At 42.5% G+C, this 15128-nt stretch overlaps 2 protein-coding genes across 2 annotated transcripts in view; both read left to right on the top strand.

Annotated features, from left to right (window-relative positions):
- Window positions 1–2430, top strand: part of si:dkey-93h22.7 (Fc receptor-like protein 5) — a 34042-nt gene extending 31612 nt beyond the window's left edge. The window contains exon 12 of the mRNA XM_061880896.1: window positions 854–2430. Coding sequence (XP_061736880.1) covers window positions 854–913 — 60 coding nt within the window. The 3' untranslated portion in view covers window positions 914–2430. The remainder of the gene's footprint in view (window positions 1–853) is intronic.
- A 1525-nt stretch (window positions 2431–3955) lies between these two features.
- The window catches only part of syngr2b (synaptogyrin 2b), a 37007-nt gene continuing 25834 nt past the window's right edge, over window positions 3956–15128 (top strand). Inside the window, exon 1 of the mRNA XM_061880897.1 lies at window positions 3956–4126. Coding sequence (XP_061736881.1) covers window positions 4016–4126 — 111 coding nt within the window. The 5' untranslated portion in view covers window positions 3956–4015. The remainder of the gene's footprint in view (window positions 4127–15128) is intronic.

Genomic DNA, 15128 nt, shown 5'->3' on the forward strand with positions numbered 1-15128 from the left:
CTGGTTCAAGCCCCACCTATTACCAACCTCGTCACGTCCGTTGTGTCCTGAGCAAGACACTTCACCCTTGCTCCTGATGGGTGCCTTGCATGGCAGCTCCCTCCATCAGTGTGTGAATGTGTGTGTGAATGGGTAAACGTGGAAGTAGTGTCAAAGCGCTTTGAGTAACTTGAAGGGAGAAAAGCGCTATACAAGTACAGCCCATTTATTTATTTATAGTTTGTATTTATGCCTCTGTGCAAGTTTTTGGTTTGTTTTGTACCTTTGATAATATATTTTGTTTATTTGTATACAGTCACGCCATTGTGCGGTTTTGTTTGGAGTTTAGTCTAGGTTATTATCCGCCACTGAGCGCGCCCTTTGTTTTCCCTTTTTGTATTATAGTATATAAATAAATTAATCATGTACTCACATTCTCGCCTGGCTCGTTCCAAATTCCCTCTGCATCAAAGAAGCAAAACAAATCCTAGTCAAAGTCCTGACACATGTTGCAGGCATCAAATTCCAAATGAGCTAATATTTGCAAAAAATAACAACGTATTCCAGTTTGAATGTTAAATATCTTGTCTTTGCAGTCCATTCAATTGAATATAGGATAAAAAGTATCAGCAAATCATTGTATTCTGTTTTTATTTACCATTTACACAGCATGCCAACTTCACTGGTTTGGAGTTGTGTACTTTGATACTCATACAAGAATGACATGGAGTAGTGCAAATACGACGATACATGACATGACATGATGTAAACATAATGCAAAGTGGTGCAAATATGAGAATGTTCAGAGCAATTATTTCTTTGTGGTAAAAAAAACCAGTTTGTTCTGTGTCAATCTGTGTGTATATGCTTGCAGGAAGTGTCCGACTATCACAAGGATATGGAGATGACAACAAAACATATTGCCGCCTATTGAGTTATCGTGTCTGTGCTAATTTACTAGGGCTTTCAAGTGATTACCGTATTTTTCGGACTATAAGTCGCAGTTTTTTTTTCATAGTTTGGCCAGGGGTGCGACTTATATTCAGGAGGGACTTATGTGTGAAATTATTAACACCTTACCGTAAAATATCAAATAATATTATTTAGCTCATTCACGTAAGAGACTAGACGTAGAAGATTTCATGGGATTTAGCGATTAGGAGTGACAGATTGTTTGGTAAACGTATGGCATGTTCTATATGTTATAGTTATTTGAATGACTCTTACCATAATATGTTACGTTAACATAGCAGGCACCTTCTCAGTTGGTTATTTATGCCTCATGTAACGTACACTTATTCAGCCTGTTGTTCACTATTCTTTATTCATTTTATATTGACTTTCTAATGTCTATTCTTGGTGTTGGGTTTGATCAAATAAATTTCCCAAAAAAATGTGACTTATATATGTTTTTTTCCTTCTTTATTATGCATTTTCGGCAGGTGCGACTTATACTCCGGAGCGACTTATACTCCGAAAAATACTGTATTTTTTAAATCAGATTAATCAAATTATTGAGCTGTAATTAATCATGCATTACAGTGTATGTACTACAGTGTATTACTCGAATTAAAAATTAACAGAAGAAAATATCCCAATATTTGGACACAAATTCAAATTTGTAGTCAGAATGAAACATTTTAATTAACTGCAAGGAATTAATTTGTTTATAACTTGGTGACATTAAGTATAGTAAGAATTAAGTGCACATTTACACAGTATTTGCAATAATATTGCAAACAAGGTACATTTAGTAAACACAGCAGGGTTTCCCCTAGACTGCCAAGATGCATGTGGCGGGCGGTAAGGGGGGAATGGTCAATATGACGTCATCGAATAATTTGCAGAATCTGCTATCCCAGCTCCCCCTGTGACCCCATAAGGGACAAACGCTAGAAAATGGATGGATGCTGTGATGATATGATTTTATTTAGTGTTTTTTTATTTTACAATTGACTCTCCTTACTTTTATCCTGCTTTTTGAATGTGTGTTTTAACTCCCGTGCAACACTTTGTGAAACTTTTGTTTTTTTAAATGTGCTAAATAAAGTTGATTAGATTGGATAAAAATATTGGATAAAAAAACATTTGGTAAGTAAAAAAGAATCTAAAATAAATAACAACCCCACTTTGCATTAACTTGTTTTGCTTGGTCGAATAACTTTGATAGTAGTTGTACTGATGAAAATACAAAGTAGTACTCTCTTCTCTTATCCGGATTGATGCTTAATTTGGCGCAAAAATGTTACGGAATGTGCTTTAAAAATTTTAAAATTGGTGCCGAGGTGAGGAAAATTCAAAGCGCAATGTAGCAAGGGACAACTGTATTGGTTTTACAATTGCATGGAAAAAATGGGAATAATTGTATTATTTTGTTTATATTTGTACATTGTCTTATATTGCTGTATTTATATATTGTTAAATTGTGTTGATTAAAAAATTCCTAAAATATTTGTCCTGTGTTTTGTCTGATGACCATTACCCCCCAATTTTTTTTTTTTTTTTCTTATTCCGCCCGATTGTAGCTGAGATAGGCACAGCGCCCCCCACGACCCCAAAGGGAATGAGCGGTAGAAAATGGATGGATGAATGGATGACATTCGCTGTAATTGTTGATTACTTAGAAAGGGGAGAAAATGTATCATTTTGTGAAATCTTTGTGATAAAAAAATAAAGGCAAAGTCATTGACAATTTCCAAGCATAAAGTGTCGGGATCGGCAGGTAGGTATTTTTAATCTACGTATTTATTTTGTTGGGCAACACTAAAGTGGCCCTAGAGCAGGGATCGGCAACCCAAAACGTTGACTGAGCCATATTGGACTAAATATACAAAAAAAAATCAGTCTTCTCTCTCTCTCTCTCTCTCTCTCTCTCTCTCTCTCTCTCTCTCTCCCTCTCTCTCTCTCTCTCTCTCTCTCTCTCTATATATATATATAAATAGAAATATATATATATGTCTCTCTCTCTCTCACTCTGTCTCTCTCTCTCTCTATATATATATATATGTATACATATATATATATATATATATATATATATATATATATATACATACCGTATTTCCTTGAATTGCCACAGGGCATATAGTATGCGCCTGCCTTGAATTACTGCCGGGTCAAACTCGCTTCACCAAATAATTAGCGCATGCTTAGTATTACCGTCTGGTCAAACTCGTGATGTCACGAGTGACACTTCCCCTGTCATCATTTTCAAAATGGAGGAGGCTGACTTCAATACTGATAATTTGAAATCGCATGAAGGGAAGAAGATTAAGAGCTATTCAGTAGGATTTAAGGTCCAAGCTTACATCACACCCAATATTTTACTGCATGCCTTTGGTAAGTGCCGGAGTGAGAAGAGGTTTTAAAATAAGTGCATGCTTACTTTTACCGCATGCCTTTGGTAAGCGCAGGAGTGAGAAGAGGTTTTAATGTGTATGTGTGTGTGTATATATATATATATATATATATATATATATATACATATACCGTATAAAGGTAAGCATGCATGTGCTAATTATTTTAAAACCTCTTCTCACTCCGGCACTTACCAAAGGCATGCAGTAAAAATTTGAGTGTGATGTAAGCTTGGACCTTAATTCGTACTGAATAGCTCTTAATCTTCTTCCCTTTATGCAATTTCAAATTGCCAGTATTGAAATCAGCCTCCTCCATTTTGAAAATGATGACAGGGGAAATGTCACTCGGCAGTAATTCAAGGCAGGCGCATACTATATGCCCTGCAGCAATTCAAGGAAATATATATATATATATATATATATATATATATATATATATATATATATATATATATATATGCGTATGTATGTATGTATGTCAAAATGTAAACTTCCCACTTTTAATGTTGAGGTGAAGAAGCGCGGCCTTAAGACTCGAGTAAGCCACGCCCATGCTCTCAATGTTGTCCAATCACGCGTCGTCGTGGGCCCAAGAAGGCGGAGCCTGAAAGTGTCTCCGCTGACCGGTCAAACCGACTTGACTCAGCGGAGAGCGGAGTGGGTCTCAGCCGGGAGACATGGAGGTCACCGGGGCTTCAAGCGTTTACAGGTCTTCGCTCGCCGGGGGAGGCTTCGACGCCCAAAAGTTTGTTCGACAGCCACAAAGCATCGTGCGGCTTCTCAGCTGGGTGAGTCCCGCCCGCTCGGGTCGTCGAAAAAAAGTGCTTTTTGGGAAGAGAAACAGGTGCAATGTGAGTGTTTTGGCTACATGTAGCTTAGCCGCACACAAACAACGTCTTAAGGGGCGTCATGTTGCATGCAGCTGCTGGGTGACAACACCGTGGAGGTAAACCTTCAAACTACAACTAGTGGTCAAAAGTTTACATACACTTGCAAAGAACATAATGTCATGGCTGCCTTTGAGGTTCCAATAATTTTTCACAACTCTTATTTTTTTGTGATAGAGTGATTGGAGCACGTACTTGTTGGTCACAAAAAACATTCATGAAGTTTTTCTTTTATCAATTTATTATGGGAATAAGTGGTAGAAAATGGATGGATGGATTATGGGTCTACTAAAAATGTGACCAAATCTGCTGGGTCAAAAGTGGCAAGAATTGAGCTGTTTGGCCACAATACCCAGCTATATGTTTGGAGGAAAAAAGATGAGACCTTTAATCCCAGGAACACCACACCTACCGTCAAGAATGGTGGTGGTAGTAATATATGCTCTGGGCCTGTTTTGCTGCCAATGGAACTGGCGCTTTACAGAGAGTTAATGGGTCAATGAAAATGTAGGATTACCTCTAAATTCTTCAGGACAACCTAAAATCATCAGCCCGGAGGTTGGGTCTCAGGCGCAGTTTGGTGTTCCAACAGGACAAAGACCCCAAACACACGTCAAAAGTGGTAAAGGAATGGCTAAATCAAGCTAGAATGAAGGTTTTAGAATGGCCTTCCCAAAGTCCTGACTTAAACGTGTGGACAATGCTGAAGAAACAAGTCCATGTCAGAAAACCAACAAATTTAGCTGAACTGCACCAATTCTGTCAAGAGGCGTGGTCAAAAATTCAACTTGAAGCTTGCCAGAAGCTTGTGGATGGCTACCAAAAGCGCCTTATTGCAGTGAAATTTGCCAAGGGACATGTAACCAAATATTAACATTGCTGTATGTATACTTTTAACCCAGCAGATTTGCTCACATTTTCAGTAGACTCATAATAAATTTATAAAAGAACCAAACCTCATGAATGTTTTTTGTGACCAACAAGTATGTGCTCCAATCACCTTTTCACAACAAAATAAGAATTGTAGAAAGTATTGGAAACTCAAGAAAGCCATGAAACGATGTCCTTCGCAAGTGTATGTAAACTTTTGACCACGACTGTACCTCAATATCATTCTGAAGTTTGCTGTAGCGTGCTTTGTCTGAAATGGTTGCCTCACTGATGATTACCTATTTCACTAGTTTATGGCAGGGGTGTCAAACTGTTGTCATTGAGGGCCACATCACAGTTATGGTTGCCCTCAGTTGTGTTAAAAATAAGTAATATATGAATGTACATGTGTGTGTATATATATATATATATATATATATATATATATATATATATATATATAATACATTGATGAGTTCAAACCTCGACCGAGTCATACCAAAGACTATAAAAATGGGACCCATTGCCTCCCTGCTTGGCACTCTGTATCAAGGGTTGGATTCTGGGGTTAAATCACCAAAATTATTCCCGAGCGCGGCCACCGCTGCTGCTTACTGCTCCCCTCACCTCCCAGGGGGTGATCAGGGGTGATGGGTCAAATGCAGAGAATAATTTCGCCACACCTAGTGTGTGTGAGAGTATAAGTGGTACTTTAACTTTAACAATATATATTTTTTTATATAAGCTGCAAAAAAAATCTTTAAATTTTGCTTGTAAAAACTTGCATTTCAGACACAAGAATTTTACAGTAAAAGCAGTTTTTTTTTACTTCTTATAATTGTTTTTTTTTTTATAAATGGAATGCAAAAACTGCTGTTTTTATCGGTAAAATTCATGCAACAGAGCTGCCCATTGTTGTTTTTTACCGTAAAATATTGTTTCAATGTTTTTTGTTGTTGTTTTTTTATGTTTTAGTGTCTTACGGGAAAAAAACAGTACCAAAGTTGATTTTACAGCATGGGTGTCAAACTCATTTTAGATGGGGGGCCACATGGAAAAAAAATCTACTCCCAAGTGGGCTGAACTGGTGAAATCATGGCACGATAACTTAAAAATGAAGACAACTTCAAATTGTTTTCTTTGTTTAAAAATAAAACATGCACATTCTGAAATTGTACAAACAATAATGCTGATGTTTTTTTTTTTACATTGACATGTTGCAGTTAGGCAGCACGGCGGGACAGGGGTTAGTGCGTCTGCCTCACAATACGAAGGACCTGGGTTCGATCCTGCGCTTGGGATCTTTCTGTGTGGAGTTTGTATGTTCTCCCCGTGACTGCGTAGGTTCCCTCCGGGTACTCCGGCTTCCTCCCACTTCCAAAGACATGCACCTGGGGATAGGTTGATTGGCAACACTAAATGGTCCCTAGTGTGTGAATGTTGTCTGTCCATCTGTGTTGGCTATGCGATGAGGTGGTGACTTGTCCAGGGTGTACTCCACCTTCTGCCCGAATGCCGCTGAGATAGGCTCCGGCACACCCCGCGACCCCGATCGGGTCAAGCGGTAGAAAATCGATGGATGGATGTTGCCGTTAATAGTGTTCTATATTTATTTGTCGTTATTTACATTTTCTGACTAAATTTTGTGATAATGTTTATCAGTCAACTCATTGGTGTTAATTTGCAATCTAGCAAAATAAAGTTTTTTCGAAATTTAATTACAGTATGTTATTTTTCTGTAGACAGCTCATCTGCAACATGACATGGTTTTAATTTGAACATATCTAGCATCACGTAAAAAGACACAAAGGAACTCTCCTGAAGGAATCAATAAAGTACTAGCTATCTATCAAAGAATTGCTATTGCGACATCTAGTGGACACATTTAGAACAGCCGTTTTTTCATTCAAAAATTTCAGGTTAATCTTTATACTTAGCTAAATAATCCCGCGGGCTGGATAAAACTTGTTCGCGGCCCTGATCCGGCCCTAAAGCTGTACGTTTGACACCCTGGTTTTACAGTAAAAAACACTCATTTGGCGGAATTTAGCCGTAAAATCTATTGTCAATTTTTACAATCTACAATTTGATTGATAATTTGTTTTGAAATCATAAGTCAAGCAGATATTTAAATGCAGTATTTATCTTTATTTTAACAAAAAATATGTTCGGAATAGAAAAGCGGTAGAAAAATGGATTGATGGATATTTTGATTTTGATAATATGGCATTTTGAAAGACATGCAATTGCATGCAGTACATGATTTTTAATGTCAAAAGGCAAATAAATGTATTTAGTAAGAGAAGATTAAGCGTAATATTTCTAGGCTTTCGTGGGCTGTGTAAAATAATGTGGTAGTCTACATTTAGCCCCTGGGCCTTGAGTTTGACACCAATGGTTTATGGTTTGGAGGCCATTTTTAAATCCAAATTTGACTACAAGGCAAACTAAAAATGCAGCCTCTCCTCACCCTGACTGGTGCAATGTAAGGATTGAAATACAGGCTATTTGACCTTGGCCCCAAATGCGCGGCTTTCATTTTAGAGCCAACTATCCTTGCCTGGATCCAGGGAGTGAATTTCACACACTTATGTCATGAACCATATTTGTCATCAACCGTTTTTCCTCCATGGTGTGTGAGGACATAATATGCTTGGAGACCCCTGACTTTGTGAGTGTGTTTTTGTAATAATAATAATAATAGTGGATTAGATTTATATCGCGCTTTTCTATTGTTATATAGTCAAAGCACTCACAGAGAAGTGGGAACCCATCATTCATTCACACCTGGTGGTGGTAAGCTACATCTGTAGCCACAGCTGCCCTAGGGTAGACTGACGGAAGCGTGGCTGCCAGTTTGCGCCTACGGCCCCTCCGACCACCACCAATCCTTCATTCATCATTCATTCACCGGTGTGAGCGGCACCGGGGGCAAAGGGTGAAGTGTCCTGCCCAAGGACACAACGGCAGCGACTTTGATGTCCATAGGTGGGAAGCGAACCTGCAACCCTCAGGTTTCTGGCACGGCCGCTCTTGCAGGTAAGGCAGGGGTAGGGAACCTATGGCTCTAGAGCCAGATGTGGCTCTTTTGATGACTGCATCTGGCTCTCAGATAAATCTTAGTTGACATTGCTTAACACGATAAGTAATGAATAATTCCGCTGGTAATCAGTGTTAAAAATAACGTTTAAATTACAAAACATTCTCATGCATTTTAATCCAACCATTTTATTGCATCTTTTCAAGAAGTTGCATCAATGGTAAGAAGTATTATATTTATTATTGGATAACTTTAGAATAACAATGTTATTAAAAAGAATATGAGACTTATACTCTAAAAATGTTGGTCTTACTTAAAGATGCACACATTTAGTTGTATTCATCCATCCATCCATCCATCCATTTATTCATTTTCTACGGCTTATTCCCTTTGGGGTTGTGGGGGGCGCTGGTGCCTATCTCAGCTACAATAGGGCGGAAGGTGGGGTACACCCTGGACAAGTCGCCGCCTATATGGCTCTCACGGAAATACATTTTGAAATATCTGGCTTTCATGGCTCTTTCAGCCAAAAATGTTCCCGACCCCTGAGGTAAGGTGACATCTCTGCCTGGCAGTGCATGCATGGCTCATCCCACACCGTTTTACCTAATCATCCATCCATTTCCTACCGCTTATTCCCTTTTGGGGTCGCGGGGGGCGCTGGCGCCTATCTCAGCTACAATCGGACGGAAGGCGGGGTACACCTGGACAAGTCGCCACCTCATTGCAAGGCCAACACAGATAGACAGACAACATTCACACTCACATTCACACACTAGGGCCAATTTAGTGTTGCCAATCAACCTATCCCCAGGTGCATGTCTTTGGAAGTGGGAGGAAGCCGGAGTACCCGGAGGGAACCCACGCATTCACGGGGAGAACATGCAAACTCCACACAGAAAGATCCCGAGCCTGGATTTGAACCCAGGACTGCAGGAACTTTGTATTGTGAGGCAGACGCACTAACCCCTCTTCCACCGTGAAGCCCTTACCTAATCATCTCAAACTCAATTACATAATCACAGGTCATTTGAATTGTATTTCAGTGAGTCACGACCTGTCACACAAGAGCATTGTTTGCCCCGTCTGCATGTGCTACCATGCGTCAGTCACGGCATCCACAGTTGAGCACAATGCCTTGCGAGACACCCTGGTTATTATTTCAAAATAAATCCTATGAATTGTCATAATCAAACCAGTCCAGGGTAGAATTGAGCGTTTCTATGTTCTCTATATCCAACCTAGAGCTTATAATTGATAGTAAATTATTGTGATCCATTACGTGTATAATTTGCTATAATCTATGTTACTTTTGTAGATTGTTAATGTTGACTTCAGCTTCTTTGTGAGTTGTCTTAATTTCCCTGTAGTAGAGATCATGTCATCTTCAGTACTTCTAGTTCTTTGATGTTTTTTTAACGAGTTCTGTGGCTTCTTCCTGTCCTCCATTTAACTTGATTGAGATGTCACAGATGGCAGTGCTGTGCATTGAATTTCCCCCGGCTTCCTCAACTTGCATGCTTTCTTGACAACGTCAGCCTTGCATTTTGTCTGACGTAGAAGTTGGTCTTTATAGCTTCACTCTCTTCTTCAACAATGCCATCTTTTTTGTTGTTGGTAACCATTATTGTTGGCGTGAGGAATTTTCAAAATGGGGTCCCCAAGGCGTCACCAAGTCATAGAAATGGGGTCCCACTTTTTTGTAACCGTTTTGAGAACAAATGATAAATGTATGCATTACCCTGTTATATCTCACATTCCATATTGTGTTTTGGAAAAAGGTTGTCATAAATGTTACTTAATTCATTTAAAAAATAATACAAAAGACACATTTTTATGCACATGTAAATGTATTCAGTTATAAACATTCATTCACTTCCTACTTTCTTTCATGGATCTAAACTTTACCGCTGCAGGTAGTTTTTTTTCCAATATTTTCATTTAACTTGTAGGTGTATTTATTTCAGTATGAAAGTGGACAAAGTTTTTTGCTCTGGCTATGAAATGATTATAATGGTGTGCCAGGGCATTTGGGAATATGACAAATTTAATTGATTATTCTCACCTGTATGTAGATCCTCAGTTGTTTTAAAAACCGCCACATCTACACTTTCATGGCAAATAATGCCAACAAACTTAGAATTTGGCAAGTTAGTTTCAATGTCATTCAATACAGTGGCACTCAATGCTTCTAGCATTTCATCTTTGCCTTCGTGATGGCCATAAACTGTGTGTTCCCCTTTAAGAATGGCGGTATGTGGAGTGAGTGACTTGTAGGTGGGTGGGTGAGTTAGGAGAGGTAGGTTTAGCATGTTCAGTAGTGTTAATAGTAGAGATGTCCGATAACGGCTTTTTTGCCGATATCCTATATTCCGATATTGTCCAGCTCTTAATTACCGATTCTGATATCAACCGATATATACGGTCGTGGAATGAACACATTATTATGCCAAATTTTGTTGTGATGCCCTGCTGGATGCATTAAACAATATAACAAGGTTTTCCAAAATAAGAGAACAAGTTCAACTCAGGTTATGGGAAAAAGTGCCAAAATGGCACTGCCATATTTATTATTGAAGTCACAAAGTGCATTATTTTTTTTAACATGACTCAAAACAGCAGCTAGGAATTTGGGACATGCTCTCCCTGAGATAATCCTGATACCCACTACAACTATGGGAAATGCTATACTTGGACTTTCACAAAGTGCATTAATTTTTATTTTTTTAAACATGCCTCAAAACAACAGCTACAAAAACAATGAAGACACACAGCTTCAGTCCGGAGTATACTATGGTAATACAGTAAACAATAACATAGTCCCCCTTTAGTGCAAGACTGCCTTGTATACTGTACAACAGGAAATTCTCAACTGGGCTCAATCTGCCCTGCTCTAACGTATTTGTATGAGTAACACAAATGTCCTGCAAGCGAGTGGTGAGTGCTTGAAGTGGCCTAACAGTCAGCCAGAGCTTCTGAAATACTGCGTTGAGACAGGGCTCCTCCGTTCACTACAAGGTGCAAAGTGTGCGCCATGCAGGGCAGACGAGCCATATACTCCACCGTAGATTTTGCCATACTGCGTGCGTTGTCCCTGACCACAACGTGGGCTTTCACCTTAGGGTGTTTTTTGTTGTATTTTTGTTTTTAAGTCTTTAAGCGACAACTGTGTGGTACTACTTTTTTTCGGTGTTTGCTTTTCATCCATCTTCCGCTTGTATTCATCATGTATCTCCTTATGATTCTTGAAGACGTGGGAGATCAAATTGCTTGTATTAAAGGAAGATATCTTGGTTTTTCCTCTCATAACCAACTTTTTGGAGTCATTGCAAATTGCCAGTTTTTTATCCGTCAGACACACTTTAAAATAATCCCAAACCATTAGTCAGTCCTCTCTGAGCTGCCACATTATCGTGGTAGAGGAGTTTGCGCATCCCAATGATCCCTGGTAGGGTCTCCCAAGGCAAATAAGTCCGAGGTGAGGGATCAGACAAAGAGCAGCTCCAAGACCTTTATGAAGAAGACATATCGAGGACCCATATTTCCCTCGCGCGGACGCGGGTCACCGGGGCCCCCCTTTTGGAGCACGATGGCGAGCGCCTGGTGGCCGGGCCTGTTCCCAACAGCCCGAAGAGGCAACGTGGGTCCCCCCTCCAATGGGCTCACCACCCATAGCAGGGGCCATAGAGGTCGGGTGTGATGTGAGCTGGGCGGAAGCCGAAGGCAGGGCTCTCGGCGGTCCGATCCTCGGCTACATAAGCTAGCTTTTGGGACGTGGAACGTCACCTCACTGGGGGTAAGGAGCCTAAGCTATTGCGTGAAGTGGATAAGTTCCGGCTGGATACAGTCGGACTCACTTCGACGCACAGCTAGGGCTCTGGAACCAGTTCTCTCGAGAGGGGCTGGACTCTTTTCCACTCTGGCATTGCCGGCAGTGAGAGGCGACGGGCTGTGGTGGAAATTCATGTTTTCCCCCGGCTCAAAGCCTGCACGTTGGAGTACAACCCAGTGGACGAGAGGGTAGCCTCCCTCTGCCTTCGGGTGGGGGGACGGGTCCTGACTGTTTGTGTTTACGCACCAAACAGCAGTTCAGAGTACCCACCCTTTTTGGGTACACCTGAGGGAGCACTGGAGAGTGCTCCCTCGGGTGATTCCCTTGTTCTGCTGGGGGACTTCAGCGCTCATGTTGGCAACGACAGTGAAACCTGGAAAGGCGTGATTGGGAAGAATGTCCGCCCGGATCTGAACCCGAGTGGTGTTTTGTTATTGGCCTTTTGTGCTCGTCACAGATTGTACATAACAAACACCATGTTCAAACATAAGGGTGTCCATATGTGCACTTGGCACCAGGACACCCTAGGCCGCAGTTCCATGATAGACTCTGTAGTTGTGTCATCGGATTTGCGGCCTCATGTTTTGGACACTCGGGTGAAGAAAGGGGCAGAATTTCTACCGATCACCACTTGGTGTTGAGTTGGCTGCGATGGTGGGGGAGCATGCCAGACAGATTTGGCAGGTCCAAACGCATTTTGAGGGTCTGCTGGGAACATCTGGCAGAGTCTCCTATCAGAGAGAGTTTCAATTCCCACCTGCGGAAGAACTTTGAACATGTCACGAGGGAGGTGCGGGACATTGAGTCCAAGTGGACCATGTTCCGCACCTCTATTTTGTCGAGGCGGCTGACTGGAACTGTGGCCGCAAGGTTGTTGGTGCCTGTCGTGGTGGTAATCCTAGAACCCGTTGGTGGACACCGGCGGTGAGGGATGCCGTCAAGCTGAAGAAAGAATCCTATCGGGTTATTTTGGCTCATAGGACTTCGGAGGCAGCGGACAGGTACTGACAAGCCAAGCGGTGTGCGGCTTCAGCGGTCGCGGAGGCAAAAACTTGGACATGGGAGGAGTTCGGGGAAGACATGGAATACGACTGCCGGACGTCTTCGAAGTGATTCTGGACCACCGTCCGCCACCTCAGGAAGGGGAAGCATTGCAGTATCAACACCGTGTATGGTGAGGATGTTGTTCTGCTGACTTCGACTGCGGATGTTGTGGATCGGTGGTGGGAATATTTTGAAGACCTATTCAATCCCACCAACACGTCTTCCTGTGAGGAAGCAGTGCCTGGGGAATCGGTGGTGGGCTCTCCTATTTCTGGGGCTGAGGTTGCTGAGGTAGTTAAAAAGCTCCTCTGTGGCAGGGCCCCCGGGGTAGATGAGAGCCGCCCGGAGTTCCTTAAAGCTCTGGATGCTGTGGGGCTGTCTTGGTTGACAAGACTCTGCAGCATCACGTAGAAATCGGGGGAGGTGCCTATGGATTGGCAGACCGGGGTGGTGGTTCCTTTCTTTAAGAAGGGGAACCGAGGGTTTGTTCCAACTATCGTGGGATCACACTCCTCAGCCTTCCCGGTAAGGTCTATTCAGGTGTACTGGAGAAGAGGCTACGCCGGATAGTCGAATCTCAGATTCAGGAGGAACAGTGTGGTTATCGTTCTGGTCCTGGAACAGTGGACAAACTCTATACTCTCGGCAGGGTCCTTGAGGGTGCATGGGAGTTTGCCCAACCAGTCTACATGTGCTTTGTGGACTTGGAGAAGGCATTGGACCGTGTCCCTCGGGAAGTCCTGTGGGGAGTGCTCAGGGAGTATGGGGTATCGGACTGTCTGATTGTGGCGGTCCGCTCCCTGTATGATCAGTGTCAGAGCTTGGTCCGCATTGCCAGCAGTAAGTCGGACACGTTTCCAGTGAGGGTTGAACTCTGCCAAGGCTGCCCATTGTCACCGATTCTGTTCATAACTTTTATGGACAAAATTTCTAGGCGCAGTCAGCGCGTTGAGGGGATCCGGTTTGGTGGCTGCAGAATTATGTCTCTGCTTTTTGCAGATGATTTGGTTCTGATGGCTTCATCTAGCCAGGATCTTCAGCTCTCACTGGATCGGTTCGCAGCCGAGTATGAAGCTACTGGGGTGAGAATCAGCACCTCCAACATTGAGTCCATAGTTCTTGCACGGAAAAGGGTGGCGTGCCATCTCTGGGTTGGGGAGGAGACCCTGCCCCAAGTGGAGGAGTTTGAGTACCTCGGAGTCTTGTTCACGAGTGAGGGAAGAGTGGATCATGAGATCGACAAGCGGAGGAGTGCGGCGTCTTCAGGAATGCGGAAGCTGTATCGATCCGTTGTGCTCAATAGCTCTCTCTGGGGCGGTGTAGCTCGATTGGTAGGGCGGCAACTTGAGGGTTCCAGGTTCGATCTCCGCTTCCGCCATCCTAGTCACTGCTGTTATGTCCTTGGGCAAGACACTTTACCCACCTGCTCCCAGTGCCACCCACACTGGTTTAAATGTAACTTAGATATTGGGTTTCACTATGTAAAGCGCTTTGTGTCACTAGCAAAAAGCACTATAAAAGTATAATTCACTGCACTTAATTCACTCTCACTATAAGTACGTAATACAAGTTACAGTTAGTACATGTGATGGTAATAGCTGATCTCACTTTCTTTTGTATCACCGAACCGAACAACATGCATGGCTAAAAGGCAAGATGGCGGCGCCCGGACGGGCTGCGACACTGCGGTGCTCTTGCTAAAGATGGAACATTTGGCGGAAATGCCGGACAATTCTGCAGACTTCATGGCTGGCTCGCATCGTGGTCACTCCGTGATCACGTACGACCGCCAGACACTTCTGGATATGGACACATCGGGCCGTTTTGGACTGATAGACGCGGGCGTGCTAAACATGCTAACTAGCATGGGGATACGTCGGCGGCTACATCCAGCGGCCTGTGAAGCAGCGGAGTCTAGTGGCAGCGGGGGCCATCTACGGAGCAGACGCCAGCGGTGTGATCGGAAACGCGGATGTCGAGCGGGGCTAAAAACAAAGCAGAAGGCTAATCCCCACAGAACACCACTTCCCTCCACCCTGAAGACGGATTTAAATAAGGGATGCGAGACTACTGGTCTGGGTAAGGAGTCAGTTAAATTAGAACAAGTTTTTTCTGCT

The sequence above is a fragment of the Nerophis ophidion genome, linkage group LG20 (assembly GCF_033978795.1).
Source record: "Nerophis ophidion isolate RoL-2023_Sa linkage group LG20, RoL_Noph_v1.0, whole genome shotgun sequence".
NCBI classification, from domain to species: Eukaryota; Metazoa; Chordata; class Actinopteri; order Syngnathiformes; family Syngnathidae; genus Nerophis; species Nerophis ophidion.